General features: G+C 43.6%; 8 protein-coding genes across 8 annotated transcripts; 6 read left to right on the plus strand and 2 right to left on the minus strand.

Moving 5' to 3' along the window:
* The first annotated feature begins 468 nt into the window (after positions 1-468).
* MNN10 (alpha-1,6-mannosyltransferase) lies at positions 469-1,308 on the plus strand. Its single transcript, XM_018855558.1, has one exon. The coding sequence runs from the start codon at positions 497-499 to the stop codon at positions 1,154-1,156; it is 660 nt and encodes a 219-aa protein (XP_018714161.1). The 5' UTR covers positions 469-496; the 3' UTR covers positions 1,157-1,308.
* A 499-nt stretch (positions 1,309-1,807) lies between these two features.
* On the plus strand, positions 1,808-5,200 carry SWI1 (Swi1p; the record flags this gene model as incomplete). Its single annotated transcript, XM_018856845.1, has 3 exons — positions 1,808-2,067; positions 2,149-2,780; positions 3,069-5,200. The coding sequence occupies 3 exons, from the start codon at positions 1,808-1,810 to the stop codon at positions 5,198-5,200; spliced, it is 3,024 nt and encodes a 1,007-aa protein (XP_018714162.1).
* Positions 5,201-5,502: 302 nt separating this feature from the next.
* On the plus strand, positions 5,503-7,326 carry METBIDRAFT_76661 (uncharacterized protein; the record flags this gene model as incomplete). The annotated part of the gene is made up of 2 exons (XM_018858567.1): positions 5,503-6,670; positions 7,055-7,326. 2 exons carry the CDS (start codon positions 5,503-5,505, stop codon positions 7,324-7,326), a joined length of 1,440 nt encoding a protein of 479 aa, XP_018714163.1.
* Positions 6,978-9,387, plus strand: PEX5 (Pex5p). The gene has a single exon (XM_018855559.1). It carries the CDS (start codon positions 7,463-7,465, stop codon positions 9,236-9,238), a length of 1,776 nt encoding a protein of 591 aa, XP_018714164.1. The 5' UTR covers positions 6,978-7,462; the 3' UTR covers positions 9,239-9,387.
* A 162-nt stretch (positions 9,388-9,549) lies between these two features.
* HIS4 (trifunctional histidinol dehydrogenase/phosphoribosyl-AMP cyclohydrolase/phosphoribosyl-ATP diphosphatase) lies at positions 9,550-12,102 on the plus strand (the record flags this gene model as incomplete). Its single annotated transcript, XM_018858348.1, has 1 exon — positions 9,550-12,102. The coding sequence occupies one exon, from the start codon at positions 9,550-9,552 to the stop codon at positions 12,100-12,102; it is 2,553 nt and encodes an 850-aa protein (XP_018714165.1).
* Positions 12,088-13,601, minus strand: MDH1-3 (malate dehydrogenase). Its single transcript, XM_018855560.1, has one exon. It carries the CDS (start codon positions 13,243-13,245, stop codon positions 12,217-12,219), a length of 1,029 nt encoding a protein of 342 aa, XP_018714166.1. The 5' UTR covers positions 13,246-13,601; the 3' UTR covers positions 12,088-12,216.
* Positions 13,416-14,072, minus strand: METBIDRAFT_110556 (uncharacterized protein). The gene has a single exon (XM_018853910.1). It carries the CDS (start codon positions 13,977-13,979, stop codon positions 13,587-13,589), a length of 393 nt encoding a protein of 130 aa, XP_018714167.1. The 5' UTR covers positions 13,980-14,072; the 3' UTR covers positions 13,416-13,586.
* Positions 13,691-15,290, plus strand: METBIDRAFT_30114 (uncharacterized protein). Its single transcript, XM_018855561.1, has one exon. The coding sequence runs from the start codon at positions 14,190-14,192 to the stop codon at positions 14,997-14,999; it is 810 nt and encodes a 269-aa protein (XP_018714168.1). The 5' UTR covers positions 13,691-14,189; the 3' UTR covers positions 15,000-15,290.
* Positions 15,291-15,374: the final 84 nt, after the last annotated feature.

A 15,374-nucleotide genomic window follows, 5' to 3' on the forward strand; every position in this document is an offset into this window, starting at 1 on the left:
TGTATACAAAACAAACAGAGCACATGCATAGCGCGAGGAAAAAATAGGTGTAAACTGGCTTGTCGCTTAACTACTTTCACGCTTGGACATGAGCTCCCAGGGTTTTCCACTCGAGTATTCGAAAGACTCTGCAATTAACGACACAACTGAAGGCAATATCGGCGAATCATATTCAAAAAAATATAAACCCTTCAAGAAGAGTTATTTGTCATGGGTGGGGAGAGCTGCAGAAGCCATATCGGACGCGGTTCTTTACAATAAGAAAATATCTTTGGTTGTAGTTGTTTTATGTTTTCTTTCATTTTTTACATCTGTTCCTTTCATTCCACACTATTTCGTTGGAAGTGATCCCAAAGTTGTTATTATCTTAGCCGCCAACGAAGGCGGAGGTGTGTTTAAATGGAAAGGTCCCCAAGAATGGTCAGTTGAGAGGTCTTCTATCGCTAATAAAAAGCAATATGCCAAGAGACATGGCTATGGATTGACTATCAAAGATATGTCAGTTAAGAAAAAGTACTCTCACGAATGGAGAGAATCTTGGGAAAAAGTTGATATCATGAAGCAAGCAATGAGGCAATACCCAAAAACAGAATGGTTTTGGTGGTTGGACTTGCACACATACATCATGGAGCCACATTTACTGTTGGAAGAGAAGTTTTTAAACAACTTGGGAAATGCAACCTATAGAACTTTGGATACATTCAATCCTCTCAATATACCTCAGGACATCTCATATGTTGACTACACATCACCTATAGACATGATTATCACTCAGGATTGTGGCGGATTTAACCTTGGTTCGTTCTTGATGAGAAGGTCTGCCTGGTCCGACATGATGTTGGATATGTGGTGGGATCCTGCTGTGTATGAGCAGATGCATATGCAATGGGAGCACAAGGAACAAGACGCATTGGAAACTCTATATTCAACGCAGTCATGGATCCGAGAGAGAGTAGCATTTTTGTCCTTAAGAGACATTAATGCGTTCCCACATGGTGCATGCTCTGATATGGCTGATGACCCTCAGTTCTTCTATCAGGAGGGGGACTTTGTGATAAATATGGCTGGCTGCGAATATGGGAGGGACTGCTGGGGAGAAATGGAGCACTACAAGGCGTTATCGAAAAAGCTCCAGAAATGGTGGAGGATATGGTAAAAGCAAAATATGTTGTCTCGTCAATATCTACAGACAAAATGGCTGCCCACTTGTTTTGCGATAACCACTTTCTCTTTTCTCACAATCGGTCAGGTGAGTACATATCCCACAAGCAAGGCTGTCTTTGAGAAAAGTTCGTATTTCATGAAAACAAGTATTTAGTTGTGGGGTGCGTACTACAATTATTCGCGAAATTGTGTTTTTTCGGTCCCCGACATCACGTGACTTAAACTGACATGAACAAAGAATTCCAGTCGCTCCTGAGGCTCAACATTCAAACAAAGCATTTAGCCCATGTCCAATTTCTGGTTCGACGAAACCGCTTTTCGGCAGGAGAATAGCCAGGGAAATGAAGGAGAGTTTGTGGACGACATTTTTGACGAGGTGCCCGGCCGGACAGCTAGTCAACCACAAGTCAATTCTGTTCAACATCAACAAATGTCACCTGAACAACAGGGCAGCCAAAATTACCAAAACATCCAAGCAGAACAGACGTCTGTATCTTCAGTGAAAATGGGTGAGTCGCAAATAGACAAAATGTTTAATGACCAGGAATTCTCTCAATTTGGTGGTGGTTCTCAACAAAAACATGTACCCCAATCAGTCTATCTGAACAAGAGTCCGCAGATGTTCATGCGGCAGCAAGAAAATATGAATCAGATTCCTGGGCAAAGCCCACACTTGTCTATGCAAAATAATTCACCACAAATACCTCAACAGCAACAGCAGCAGCAACAACAACAACAATCGTTTCTTGATGAGTCGAAACAAGAACAGCTCTTTAAGATGCGCCAGCAGATTATGCACCAGCAAATACTTCAGAGACAGCAAGGCAATGACGAAGGCAAACAACAACAGCAAAATCGGCAGCAGAATCCCAATGGATCAGAGGAAGGAGGTTCTGGCAATGTGTCCGGAAATTTAAAGATAGCGCCTCAACAGGGCTTTCAAAGCATGACTAAGATGGGCCATACCTCTCTGATGGTAAACAGCCCATCTATGAATGGACAGTATGGACCTTCTCAGAAGCAAACATCCTCGGAGGCAGCGGCATTTCAATCACATATTCCACAACCCCTGAATTCCACAAACCTGTCTGCTTCAACTCAACAAAGTATTAGCGGCAAACTTTCCCCTGCTCAAATTGCTCAGTTACAACATGAACTTTTTCAAATGACTCTCACTGATTTCATGAATCGCAGAGGAACACCAATCACGCAAACTCCTGTTATAAACAAGAAAAAAATCAACTTGTTTATTTTGAGTATTCTTGGTCGCAAAATTGGTGGTCCGCAAGCGGTTCTGAAACACATACAGATGCTCAGTCATTCCCCACCCCAAATTACAGAGTGGACATCCATTTGTCAGAAGTTGGGATTGTTTGAGGGGATTGATGTGCAGAATAACGCTAGTACCAGGAACCAAATCGAAAAACAGTTGGGATCGTGCTATTTGCAATACATTCTTCCCTACGAGCAATGCTGCTCCACAGAAGAGGGACAAAAAGAAATCACCAGTCGTCGATCACAGTTCCAAAGACAGTTGATAATGCGGTTGCAGCATCAGCAACAACAACAACAACATTCTACACAAGCTCAGCAACACGAAGGAACCCAACTGAATGGTCAACAGAATCAACAACAGCAAGCAAGATCTCAGCAGATCGAGCATCAGCAACGAGCCCGACAGCAGTGGCAACAACAACACCAGCAACAACAACAGCAACAAGAACAACAGCAACAAGAACAACAACAAGAACACCAGCAACAACAACAGCTACAACAGGATATCCGACTTTCACAGGGGCAAGCTTCTTTGAATACTCAACAAAGAATGAGGGGTCACCTTCCAATACAAAGATCCCAACAGGCGGGGGAAATTACTCATTCAGGCAATCTTAATCAAAACGAAGGTCAGTTTCGATCGTCGAGTATCTCCTCCCAATCTCCGCATCACGCGATGGCCCCAACTCCCGTAATAGGGAACATACCCAGCCCAACAGCTTCTGCTGTAAACCAGCAAAGAAAATCATCACAAAATTCCACCACCAATAACACTCCTCCATCTAACATTCATTCTCCCCTTGTGCAGCAAGTTAATACATCGAGGTCAAATAGTCTTCAACGTCGACAGTCCTCGATTGGTCCACATGCGCAAAGTCAAAAGCCTGAGACTCCAATACCAGCGTCATTGCAAGAATCAAGTGATCACCCAAGGAAGAAGCCGAATACAGTCAAAAAATATGTTCCCATAAAGAAGAACGCGGGCGCTTATAGCGATTGGATACTAAAAAGTGTATCTGACCTCGGTGATGAGATTGAACTAACTAAGCCAGTTTTCTTGTTTGCTCCAGAACTCGGCTCATTGAATATTCATGCTCTAATAATGTCTTTGAAAAACTACACCAGAAACAACCCAGGTGAAGCGTCATCGGCACTCAATACTCTTCTTGTGACAACAACTGACCCCAACTTCGCGTTCAACTTGACTGATGCTCCAGAGCTTTTAGATGCTCTTGTTGGATTAGGCCTCAAAATATTGGAACAGATCACAACGCCAGAGAAATCGACATCCGATTATGAGGATGCGACGGTACCTTCCAATGACGCAATTGAGTCAACTTTCAGGAAGTATGTAAAGAAAGACGAATTGCGCGGGGAAGATATTGTTCATGTTGTGGATTCTCTTACTGGAGAGATGATTGAAGATGAAGATTCTGATATTGACATCGATGATGTTTTTTCTCCAAAGATTATCGAAAATGTTGCCGACAAACCTACCGCTGGTTCCTTCGAAATTCAAAAATGCTACCTTCCCGATTTTTTGTCTGCTCTTCAAGACTTCAAGACTGAGAATAAAAATCATTTCAGCAAAGCTCAAACCAAAGGGGCGTTGGACCATCTGATTTTTCTTGTCGACAACTTGATTACTATTACCATGACTTTGAGAAATCTTTCATTTACTGAACAAAGCTCGAGATGCATGTCAGGAAACATTAACTTTAAGAAGTTTGTTTTCAAAATCGTGAGGCTAGTTGCTACAGTGCCAGAGGTATTTGTTCTACAAAGGAAGAGACTTTGTTTACTCAAAGATTGTCTTCTAATGCTTGATCGCAACGCCCCTTTTTTGGAGATTGATTCTTTGGAGGAAGCTTTTCTCGCGTATCTCCTTATTTCATCATTCGGGCCTGCGCTAGATCAAAATGAAGATGATCTTCATAAAAGGTATGAAATCCCGTCTGCTTCATTTGAGATGTATTCGTATTTGCCCTTTGGGGTAGATGTATTCACAAAGCTTTTTGTGAGAGAGCCTAAGAATAGAGCCTATTTTCAGGCCGTTTTTTCAGGGTGTTTTAACATGAACTTTTTACAATTGAATTCCGGAAGCGTGACTATCGAGCCCCAAGATTATCAAGAAGCTAGCACCCTTTTGAACACTCATTTGAAAAGCGAGAATAGCGATGCACGCTTAGGGATTCTCATGACTAGAGCATTCAAATTACTCATGAGTGTTGTTCCATTCGCAATGGGTGGCGCTGAGTACACCAAATTCGTTCTACAGCGCTCATCTACGATGCTCCAAGCCCTTTTTGGTGCGAAGCTTCTCATTGATCTGGCGTCAACTGAAGATGCTAATGGGCCGTTTAATCTCCTACTTTGTCACTGGTTGACAAGTAATGCGCAATTGTTGTTGTTCAATTTCACGCGGAACACCATCCACATCATCACAGAATCTGTGAAATTTGGGCCGAGCTCCAGTGAACATAGAGTTTTGTCTTACATCGGGCTTAAATCCATGATTTTGGTGAATTCGCTACTCGCTAACATTGTCACCTTGGTTCGAGTGCACAGGGAAGATGAGTTGATAAACTCAAAGGAATTCGAACAGTGTCTTGGTAAAATCCGGGATATCTACAGAGTGCAACCAGAGGCTGAGTTCATTCTCAATACACTTCTTACGCCAAGCGTGGACCAGGATGTGGCTCTGGAGGTTTTGCGATTCCGTTATTTATTAGCTGATATGGTCGAAGATCCCGTTCTATAAACGGACTAGTTCTCATTCCTAATTGTTATCGGAAGCTTTTTCTGAATAAGAGATGATCTACGATATATATTTTCAGATTCTTGAGCCTGCAGTTCGCATTTCAGATCGCAGGAACATTTACCAGCTATTTTGATTTTTGCACCTTTGATTCGATACACAAAGCTAAAACTATGGCTAGGAGCTTGCTAGAAAATTCCAAAGTTTAGAAGATTGACTCCAAGTATATATAGATATATATGATACACTCAGCTCAATCAAATTCTGCTCCATCAACGGAAAAGCCTGAGGAACAGGGCAAACCCATGTCTGATCCACACACTTTGCCAGCCTCATGGTGGACTTCAGAAAAAATCTTCGAGTTGGAAAAAAGAGCTGTGTTTTACAAGTCGTGGATATTCTGCATGCATGCCTCCAGATTTAAGAACACTGGTGAGTATTTCCAATTCAATGTCGCCGGAATTCTGTTTTTTCTTCTCAAGGCCAAAGATGGTTCCATTAAAGCATTTCATAACATATGTCGGCACAGAGCATATCCTATTGTCAAGAAAGATCGAGGCACATCAGCTGTGTTGATGTGCAAATATCATGGCTGGACATACAATTCTGATGGTATATTGGTTAAAGCTCCATTTTTCGATAACGTTGCCGGATTTAAGAAAAGCGAGAACTCACTATTCCCCATTCACACTCATGTCACGCGTCAAGGTTTGGTATATGTGAATTTTTGCAATGACATTGAGCAGTTAATACCTTTTGACGACTTCTTTAGGGGAATTTCGCATGAATTAGATGAGTTTGACTTCCCTGACTACGACTACAACATGTCTTATGAACTTAAGGGTGATTTCAACTGGAAAACTTTAATGGACGGATACCAAGAGTGCTACCATTGTCCGACCGCTCATCCTGGTTTGAACTCAGCTTTCAGGATGGAAACTTACGAAGTGGTACCAAGGACCAGATATTGTCGCCACTATGCCGAGATAGTGAGGAATCCAGACAAAGAGAAGCCAGAAAGGTCCGCAAAGAAAAGTTTACCCTGGTTTTCCTTCGGAAGAAAACAGAAAGTAAAAATCGAAACCAAGAAAAACCCAGGTGGTGAATTCAACGGCTTGTGGTTGTACTGCTTTCCAGCTTCGGGTATCAATTGCTATTCCCCAGCATGGTACTCCATCCGTGTTTTGCCTATTGGTCCAACTGAGACAATTTTACATTATGATATTTACACAAAAAAGGGGCTCCCTAAGGCTCAGGCCAAAGAGTTTATTGACTTCTTGCAATTGGTTGAATTAGAAGACTTCAACTTATGTACTTTGACGCAGAAAAATTTGAACCAGGGTATCTACAATAAGGGATTTTTGCACCCACTGAAGGAAAGGGGCGTTTTGTACTACCAGGGCTTGGTGAGAGACATGGTTAAAATGCATACTGAGTTGGAGGAAAAGAGGAAGGAGATTGTGAACCCTGCTAGTTTTGTTGGCAAATCACAGGATGTTCAAGAGCAAATCGACATTTGCGACGACATTGATTGCGGGCTGACAGGAGACAAGTCCAAAATGGAGTGGTAAGTGTTACTTGTATCTTTATAATCGTTCAATACATTTGATGAGCTCACTTCTGTACAATGAGAATGTGGTGAACAATATGTTTGTTTGAAACCGTGGGTGGGATGAATCGAGGTGGTGAGGTACGGTCTTGGTTTTATGCGCATCAAAAAGCCGGATCCGGGAACCGGGGACTACTCTACACGGGAACTCGGGTAGCTTCAGGAAGGTCAAGCTTTACAAAACAATGCTGATGTGACCGTTCATGATTTCATCGTCAGTAATAAACGAAGGACTTTCTCTTCGATAGACTTACGCGCTTTGGCATTGTCAAAAAACTACTTTCACGCAATATTCCACGAAGGACTGTTGCACCCACCTGTTCAGTCGCGCCTATCACGAGGTGCTACGGCAACGCCCTTCCCCTCTCTTGGGTTGGACCTGCTCTTATCACGGGAACCTTATAGTCACTCCATGGCTTGCATGCAGTCGGACCGCGGGCCACATCCTCGAGGGATCAGTGTGGAGTCGGACCTGGAAAATAAAAGGTTTGACCCGGCTTTTTCCGTACTTTCCGTGTAAGCTAAATTTTGAAATCCACAAGAAGTACAGAAAAATAAACAAAGCAGGGCAAATTAAAATTAGAATCGCCCCAGATCATACGCAAATCTCGGCGACCACACCTTATTTTCCAGACTATCAATTTGTAGGTTCAAACATGTCACTCTTTGGAGGCACAGACTGTTCTGCAAATGGTAATGCCATCGCTCAGCTCAACAAACACACACAACAAGACCGCTCGCTCCAGAGGCAGACAAATGGACTGGGCGCTGTGATCAACCAAGGCTTCAAAAATGACAAGATGATGAATCAAAGGGACTTGGATCAATTCATGGTCGCAGGGAATCAACCTCAGAATACTTTCCAGTTCCAGCCCATGCGCCATGAGCTTAATGCAATGAGCCGTAGCAGCTCTTCTCAGCAAAACTGGCTGCAAGACTTCAAGGCACATGCCCACTCCCCGGTACCGCAGGCTGCGCATATTTCCGCGCAACGAAGTGGCAATCACCAGTGGGCCTCTGAGTTCCAGTCATCCTCTCCTCAGCAATCTCAGTTCCAGTCTCAGCCGCAGTCTCAGCAACAGAACAGAATGCCTATGTCGATGATGGGCGGGGGATATCGCCCAATGATGGGTATGTCATCGATGGCACCAATGCGAAATGTAAGTCAGTCGACTCAAAAAGAAGAAGTTTCGGTAGACTGGGACAATAGATTCAAGGAGATCGAAGAGCTTAGTGATGTGGCACACGCATCTGCCGAGGCAGCAGCCAAGGAAGGTGAGCAGATGGGTGAGGATATCGTCATTGACGATAAATACCAGGCCAATTTCCAAGAGGTTTGGGATCTGTTGAATCTGGATCTGATTGAAAATGATTTCATCACACAACAATATGAAGACTTCAAGAGAAGCCAGGACCGGACTTTTCCTGCGGACATGCCACAATGGGAAAAGGACTTTGCCAAGTATGCATCCACTAGAGCCAATTTCGGGGAGTACAAGTTTGAAGTGGAGGAACAGAACCAGTTTATGGACTTGCCTGTCGAACACGATGCTTACGAGATTGGCCTTCAATTGATGGAGAATGGTGCTAAATTGTCTGAGGCGGCCTTGGCGTTTGAAGCTGCCATTCACAAAGATTCCAATCGGGTCGAGGCCTGGCTCAAATTGGGTGAAGTACAGACACAGAACGAAAAAGAAATAGCTGGAATCTCAGCCTTGGAGAAATGTTTGGATTTGCATCCTGAGAACTCTGAAGCATTGATGACTTTGGCAATTTCGTACATCAACGAAGGCTATGACAACGCCGCCTTTGCAACATTGGAGCGCTGGATTTCCACAAAATACCCTCAAGTTGCCGAGAAAGCCCGCCAACAAAACCAAAATATCACAGATGAAGACAGGTTCACTTTGAATAAGCGTGTGACAGAACTTTTCATGAACGCAGCGCAATTGTCTCCCGACCAAGCAAGCATGGATGCAGATGTACAAATGGGTCTTGGTGTTTTGTTCTATGCTCAAGAAGATTTTGACAAGACGATAGACTGCTTCAAAGCTGCCTTATCCATCCGACCTGATGACCCGTTGTTATGGAACAGATTGGGTGCCTCATTGGCCAACCTGAACCGATCCGAAGAAGCCGTGGATGCATATTTCAAAGCATTAGAACTCAAACCAACATTCGTCCGTGCGAGATATAATTTGGGCGTATCATGTATAAATATTGGCTGCTACAAAGAGGCCGCGGAGCATCTTCTCAGTGGCTTGGCAATGCATGAGGTAGAGGGACAGGAAACTACACTTAATCAGAACCAATCCTCCTCTCTCATGGAAACACTCAAACGTGCTTTCATCGCCCTGGAAAGAAGAGACTTGGTGGAGCTAGTCAGACCTGGGATGGATCTCAACCAGTTCCGCGGAGAATTTAATTTTTAGGTGGTCCGCAGTGCCTTTCAGAACTAGTTATAAGATCTTGGATGTTTATTATGCTCGAAAGCAAAACTAGCCAATCCCGCAATTAATCAAGCTAGACATGACTTCTACTTGGGCAGCAATCTCCCCTCATCCTTTCGCGATACTCAGTGGCGCCATCTTCGGATAATGAGAAGTCGAGACTCCGAATTTGCAGACAATGAGTCAGCTCGCGCAAGCCAAAAAAAAAATAGCGCGATCGTTCATAAATAGCTTATCTACAAATTTCGGAAAGTTAACTACCTTAGAACCTCGATTTTCATCAACCAGAAGAAATGACGTTCCCCCTATTGCCCATTGTCTCATCAGAGGACGAAATTGCAAGATTGTCCGTCACCGGAAAAATACTTTTACCCTTCTCGGCTATAAAGCCTGAAAAGCATGCACTCAATAGGTATCCGTCGTCTGTCGACGTCTTCGTGGATGCATCTTCATCCACCGATATGATTGTGGATGATTTGATTGCTTTGCTTAACATCGGCGTCAAAAACTTATTTGTGTCTGAAGCCCAGTTCGATCAAGTGATTGCCGCCGGCTTACCAACTTCGAGATTCTCTGTGGAGATAGACTCCGTGACCGAGAAGCAACTTTCTTCCAAGGCTTCCTTTGTTGTGAGTGAAAAATTAAATGATGATATGTTCAAGGAGCTCTCTTCTGGAGGTAATAGGAATATCTTCTACAAGGGCAAGGTTTCACCTCAAGAGGCCGTGCAGCTTGCGACCCTTGGATACATCTTGGTGATTCCAGGAGCAGAGTTGTCAACTTCCACGAATTCCGAGAACCTCATTTCTGTAGGAGATGTCTTTATCTCAACATTGACGACGGACCGTCCTGATGGGCTTTTTACAACTTTGATCACCTCACCTGCACCTGCTAATGCCGCTTTGGGCGTCGTTTATTCATCCAAAGCATCCATAAAGGCTTCCATTGCTGAGGGAGAAGGTGTCTACCAATCTCGTAAGCGTCCAGATGAGTTGTGGTACAAGGGCAAAACGTCCGGTGCCACCCAGAAGCTCGTGAAGTTGGAGAAAGATTGCGACAGTGACACGGTCAAGTTTGTTGTTGAGTCTAGACCTGGTTACGGCTTCTGCCACTTGCTGAACAACTTCACCTGCTTCCAAGATGGCGATTTGACCGAATCTACAGAGTCCTTCGGAAGCGGATTTGCCAAGCTTGATAAAATCTTGGCTGACAGAAAGCAAAATGCTGTTCAAGGCCTGTATACCAAGAGGTTGTTTGACGACGAGAAGCTTTTGATCGCCAAAATGAAGGAAGAGTTGGACGAGCTTATCGATGCTGGACTGAAGCAAGACAAGGATGAGGTTGCTTGGGAAGCAGCCGATTTGTTGTACTTTGTGATGACCTACTGCGTCAAAAACGGCGTCAGCTTGGCCGATGTGGAGAGAAACTTGGACGTTAAGAGCCTTAAAGTAACTAGAAGAAAGGGTGACGCCAAACCCCAGTACGTGGAAACCCAATCTGAACAGGTATCATCTGAGCTTTACAAGATGGAAATAATCAAGACCTCATCTGCATCTGCTGAGGAAATCGCTCGTGCCTTGACGCGCCCTGTTCAAAAGACAGCTGATATCATGAAGTTGGTTCTTCCTATTGTTAAACAAGTACAGAAGGACGGAGACAAAGCATTAATCGAACTCACATCAAAATTTGACGGTGTAACCTTGAGCGAGCCAATTCTCAAATCCCCTTTCCCTCAAGAATTAATGAACATATCTGATGATATGAAGGATGCCATTGATTTATCCATGAGGAACATTGAAAAGTTTCACAGAGCACAATTACCAAAAGAGGAGGTCTTGACTGTGGAGACAGCTCCAGGCGTTTTCTGTTCTCGTTTCGCCAAGCCAATTGAAAATGTTGGTTTGTACGTCCCTGGTGGAACTGCAGTCTTACCATCCACTGCTATGATGTTGGGTGTCCCAGCAAAGGTTGCTGGCTGCAAAAATATCATCGTCGCTTCTCCTCCTGCAAGAGCCACTGGTAAATTGACCCCAGAGGTGGTGTATGTCGCTCATAAGCTAGGGGCCAGCGCCATTGTAATGGCTGGTGGGGCTCAAGCCGTCACTGCCATGGCATACGGAACAGAATCCGTATTGAAATGTGACAAAATATTGGGCCCTGGAAACCAATTTGTCACTGCTGCTAAGATGTACGTTCAAAATGATACACAGGCATTGTGCTCAATCGACATGCCAGCCGGTCCATCAGAAGTTTTGGTAATTGCAGACGAGAACGCAGACCCCGACTTTGTTGCCAGTGACTTGTTATCGCAAGCTGAACACGGTGTTGACTCACAAGTTATCTTGATTGGTGTTAAACTCACTGAAAAAAAACTTATGGACTTTGATGAGGCTGTTCGTCGCCAAGCAGAAGCTTTGCCAAGAAAAGAGATTGTGGCCAAATGTTTGGCTCATTCTTTCATTCTTTTGGCCGAGAGTTACGAAGAAGCTTTTGACTTAAGCAATCAGTATGCACCAGAGCACTTGATCTTGCAAATTGACAATGCAGAGAGCTACGTTCCGTCTCACATCGAGAATGCTGGATCTGTTTTTGTTGGAGGCCTTTCACCCGAGTCCTGCGGTGACTATTCTAGTGGAACAAACCACACTTTGCCTACTTACGGCTATGCAAGACAGTATTCGGGTGTAAACACGGGCACCTTCCAGAAACACATAACTTCTCAGAATGTTACCAAAGAAGGCCTAGTGAGTATTGGTAAAGCAGTGATGACGTTGGCAGCAGTTGAAGGCTTGGAGGCCCACAGAAATGCCGTGCATGTTAGAATGGAAAAGCTTGGGCTACTTTGATTTGTTGCCTAAGTGGAACAATAGATTGACATATATAAAATCTGGAAATGAATTTGGAAGTATTTTATGTCATAATCGCACTTGTATATACCAAAACTGCACTCGCCCAATCTTTTACAATCTCGAGCCCTCGACAAAGTTAATACCTTGAGCAATTGAGCCCTTCAAACCATCGATTGCCACACGAACCATTTCATTTTCAGTTTTTGTTCTCAAGAGTTTTTCTGGAGCGTGAAAAGAGGCGACTTCGCCCGCTCTCAATACAACTGGCACGGAAAAAAACTCCACACCAAGGCTGGCAGACAAATTTATCCCTCCTTCAACACCAGGCAAATAGATGTAAGCAGAGTCCGGAATACCTTCCTTCGAGATTTTGTTGGCGAATGAATCCAAAACATATTCAGTAAAGCGATAGCCGGCATATGCCATTGATAACGTCGCAGAACCAGCACCGTTCTTTGCTTTAACGACTTCATCCCCTCCAAATTGCACTCTGCGCACGTACTCTATGTAATCGGTTTCAGAGATGTCTTTAACTTTTGCAGAGATGGAGCTGTCGAAGTGTATAAGCGGAACAATAGTATCTCCAGAGTGTCCTCCAATGACCGAAATTTTTCCTTTCAAAGTGTGCGGAGTCTCGCCTATCAAACCACCCAAGAATGTTTCTGCCCTTACTGAATCTAAAGTCGTAACACCGAGCAACTTACGTGGATTAAAGATCCCGAGCTTCTTCAAAACTGAAGCAGCAATTGCCACTGTGGCATTCACTGGGTTTGAGATGATCAAGATTGTAGCATTGGGGCAAGTCTTTCCCACATTAGCAATCAAGTCCCGAATTATCAGGGCATTGATGTTGAATAGATCTGCTCTTGTCATCCCAGGCTTTCGTGGAACACCAGCAGGTATTACCACAATATCCGAGTCTGTAAGGGCATCCACGATAGCGGATTTGTCATCTTTCGAAGAAGGCTGATGGCCCGTGACTCGCGCCGACGTGTTGACGTGAGAAAGATCGGCTGCAACACCACGTGCATTAACTATATCGAACAATGAAAGATGTGACACTTGCGGGTTCAACTTTAAAAGCATGGACAAAGGTTGGCCGATGCCTCCAGCGGCTCCACAGACGGTGACTTTGACCATTCTTTAATTTTAATTCAACGTTATTGATATAAACGGGGGTGAAAAGCGAGATATGTGGAATATATACACGTGTTCGGGATGGTGAGTCTCTTGTTAGATTCAATATTACTGGGGTAGCAAGATTTGCACGATGATGGCTAAAGAAATGGATACACTGTCTCACCCCGCATGTCGGAGGATATATATACTATCTCGGCTAGTCATTAAACTCACATGCGCGTAGCAGCCTCGGCACAGGCTACTGCGTGTGGAGACGCATATATTGAGCCCACCGGTATTCCGATCTTCGGCTCATTTCTATTTTATATGTTGATTTTTTTTTGGTAGATAATGACGAATTATTAGTAGGAGGCTTGTCTCAGTCGTCTATCAGCAAAATATTCTTCAAATTTTCCAAAAGATAACCACTGGACAAAACAATACAAGAAAACAACAATTGCCGCTAAATATTCTCCTGGGTCACGTACACGCATGAATAGAAAATAAGTCGATTGACTTGTGATTATACATCCGCACATTCCACAAGGTTGTATTAAAAAGTATGAACATGAGTCCACAAGACCCAAATTTGAAGCTCGGTTCTGTTCAAGGGTCTTATGTTGACAGACCCAATGCCATTTCCAAATTTTGAGGTACCGCATCTTCGTGAAACTCAAATGTGTTTGAAACGATGTCTGCTTCAGTTGGAATTTTCTAGACTTAAAATCGATCCTAGAACCACAAAAATAAAACATCTAGTTCAGAGGTCACTTTCTAAAGCTTCAGGAGCCTCTCAAGAGGTGTCTTTCGCTTTGGGGCCCTTCACAGAGACCGGCATGCTCCACAAGAGGTGATACACTATTGCAGAAAAAGTATTATTAAACCCGTGCACCCACACTGCAAGTATTCGCAAGACTCAGTCACCATTTAATCTCGCCTTTATGCTATCTGAAAAAGAAGTCGGTATGGCTATTATGAAATTTATATACGCAGCAGTACTTGCAGCATCAGTAGCTTCAGCGTTTGACTGTTCTGTCAAAGAATTATCGCAGTACAACTTCCAGTCCATAAGGGGCGAATACTCAGACACAATTACGAAAAGTACACCACCATCAAAAAGTGTGTTCACATGGAGCATTGGAGTCTGTCAAAATATTGAAAAACATGCGGATTGCCCCAAAAATTCAGATGTTTGTGGCACCACTAGGATCCAAGTTGAGGATAAGGATGTGTTATCTGAAGTGATAGGCTTCAACTCCAATCTACAAAAAGAATACATTCCCTTTGGAAGTGACAGCAACGATCAGGAATCGGGTGTCAACATTACGTACAGAGGCGTGAACTGGGGCGATCTGTTGGTGGACGGGACAATCAAATTCGTATGTACCACTAAGGGTGATACTGACGAGAACAAACTTAAACTTATCGGCTGGAACGGCGCTTTGTTTGAAGGCGAGTTCCGCTCTCCAGCTGCATGCATAAATTCCAACAAGGGTAACAAACTGCCACCAAAAGAAAACAAAGGAAATGATAATGGAGAATCGTGGGGTTGGTTTACGTGGCTTTTTATCTTCATGGTGTTGTTTTTGAGCATCTACATAATTGGCGGTGCTTGGTTCCAATACAACAAAGGAAACTCAATTGATTTTCAGTCAGCTTTAAAGGAGGTGTTGGAAAACTTTGTCGATCTTTTGAGAGGATTGCCTGCTTTCGTCAAGGAGGTTGTGGAGAAGGTCACAGGCAACTCGAACAGGGGTGAATATAGTGCGGTTTGAAAAGCTCTTGCCTGATAGAGAATTTTGCACTTTTGCACCCAAAAGAATCTGATTACAAGGAGAGCGATCAATCTTTTGTTAATTTATTAATGAGACATTCGAAGTACCTGCTCGTATGCGCGACAGTTTCAGGTGAACCATGTCTAGTAAAAGTCGGCGATAGTAGTCAACAACACTTTATAACCTTTGATTGCAAATACTGTAAAAATTTAACAACAGAGGCAGTACTGACTATATGACGTGTTTCAGTTGCCATAAATATTTTTATTGTCATGAAATGATGTACCTGTCAAGCCCTCAGGCGAGGCCTTTTTTCTTGCTCGTCAGAGTCAGTGCGATTTATGACCTTCATGCGTAAGAGCTAGGAACATCAAC

This window comes from Metschnikowia bicuspidata (genome assembly GCF_001664035.1).
Source record: "Metschnikowia bicuspidata var. bicuspidata NRRL YB-4993 chromosome Unknown METBIscaffold_1, whole genome shotgun sequence".
Lineage (NCBI taxonomy): Eukaryota > Fungi > Ascomycota > Pichiomycetes > Serinales > Metschnikowiaceae > Metschnikowia > Metschnikowia bicuspidata.

Coding starts and splice junctions, on each gene's coding strand:
- PEX5 (XM_018855559.1), top strand. CDS start 7,463: ATGTCACTCTTTGGAGGCACAGACTGTTCTGCAAATGGTAATGCCATC.
- METBIDRAFT_110556 (XM_018853910.1), bottom strand. CDS start 13,979: ATGTTTTATTTTTGTGGTTCTAGGATCGATTTTAAGTCTAGAAAATTC.
- MNN10 (XM_018855558.1), top strand. CDS start 497: ATGTCAGTTAAGAAAAAGTACTCTCACGAATGGAGAGAATCTTGGGAA.
- MDH1-3 (XM_018855560.1), bottom strand. CDS start 13,245: ATGGTCAAAGTCACCGTCTGTGGAGCCGCTGGAGGCATCGGCCAACCT.
- METBIDRAFT_30114 (XM_018855561.1), top strand. CDS start 14,190: ATGGCTATTATGAAATTTATATACGCAGCAGTACTTGCAGCATCAGTA.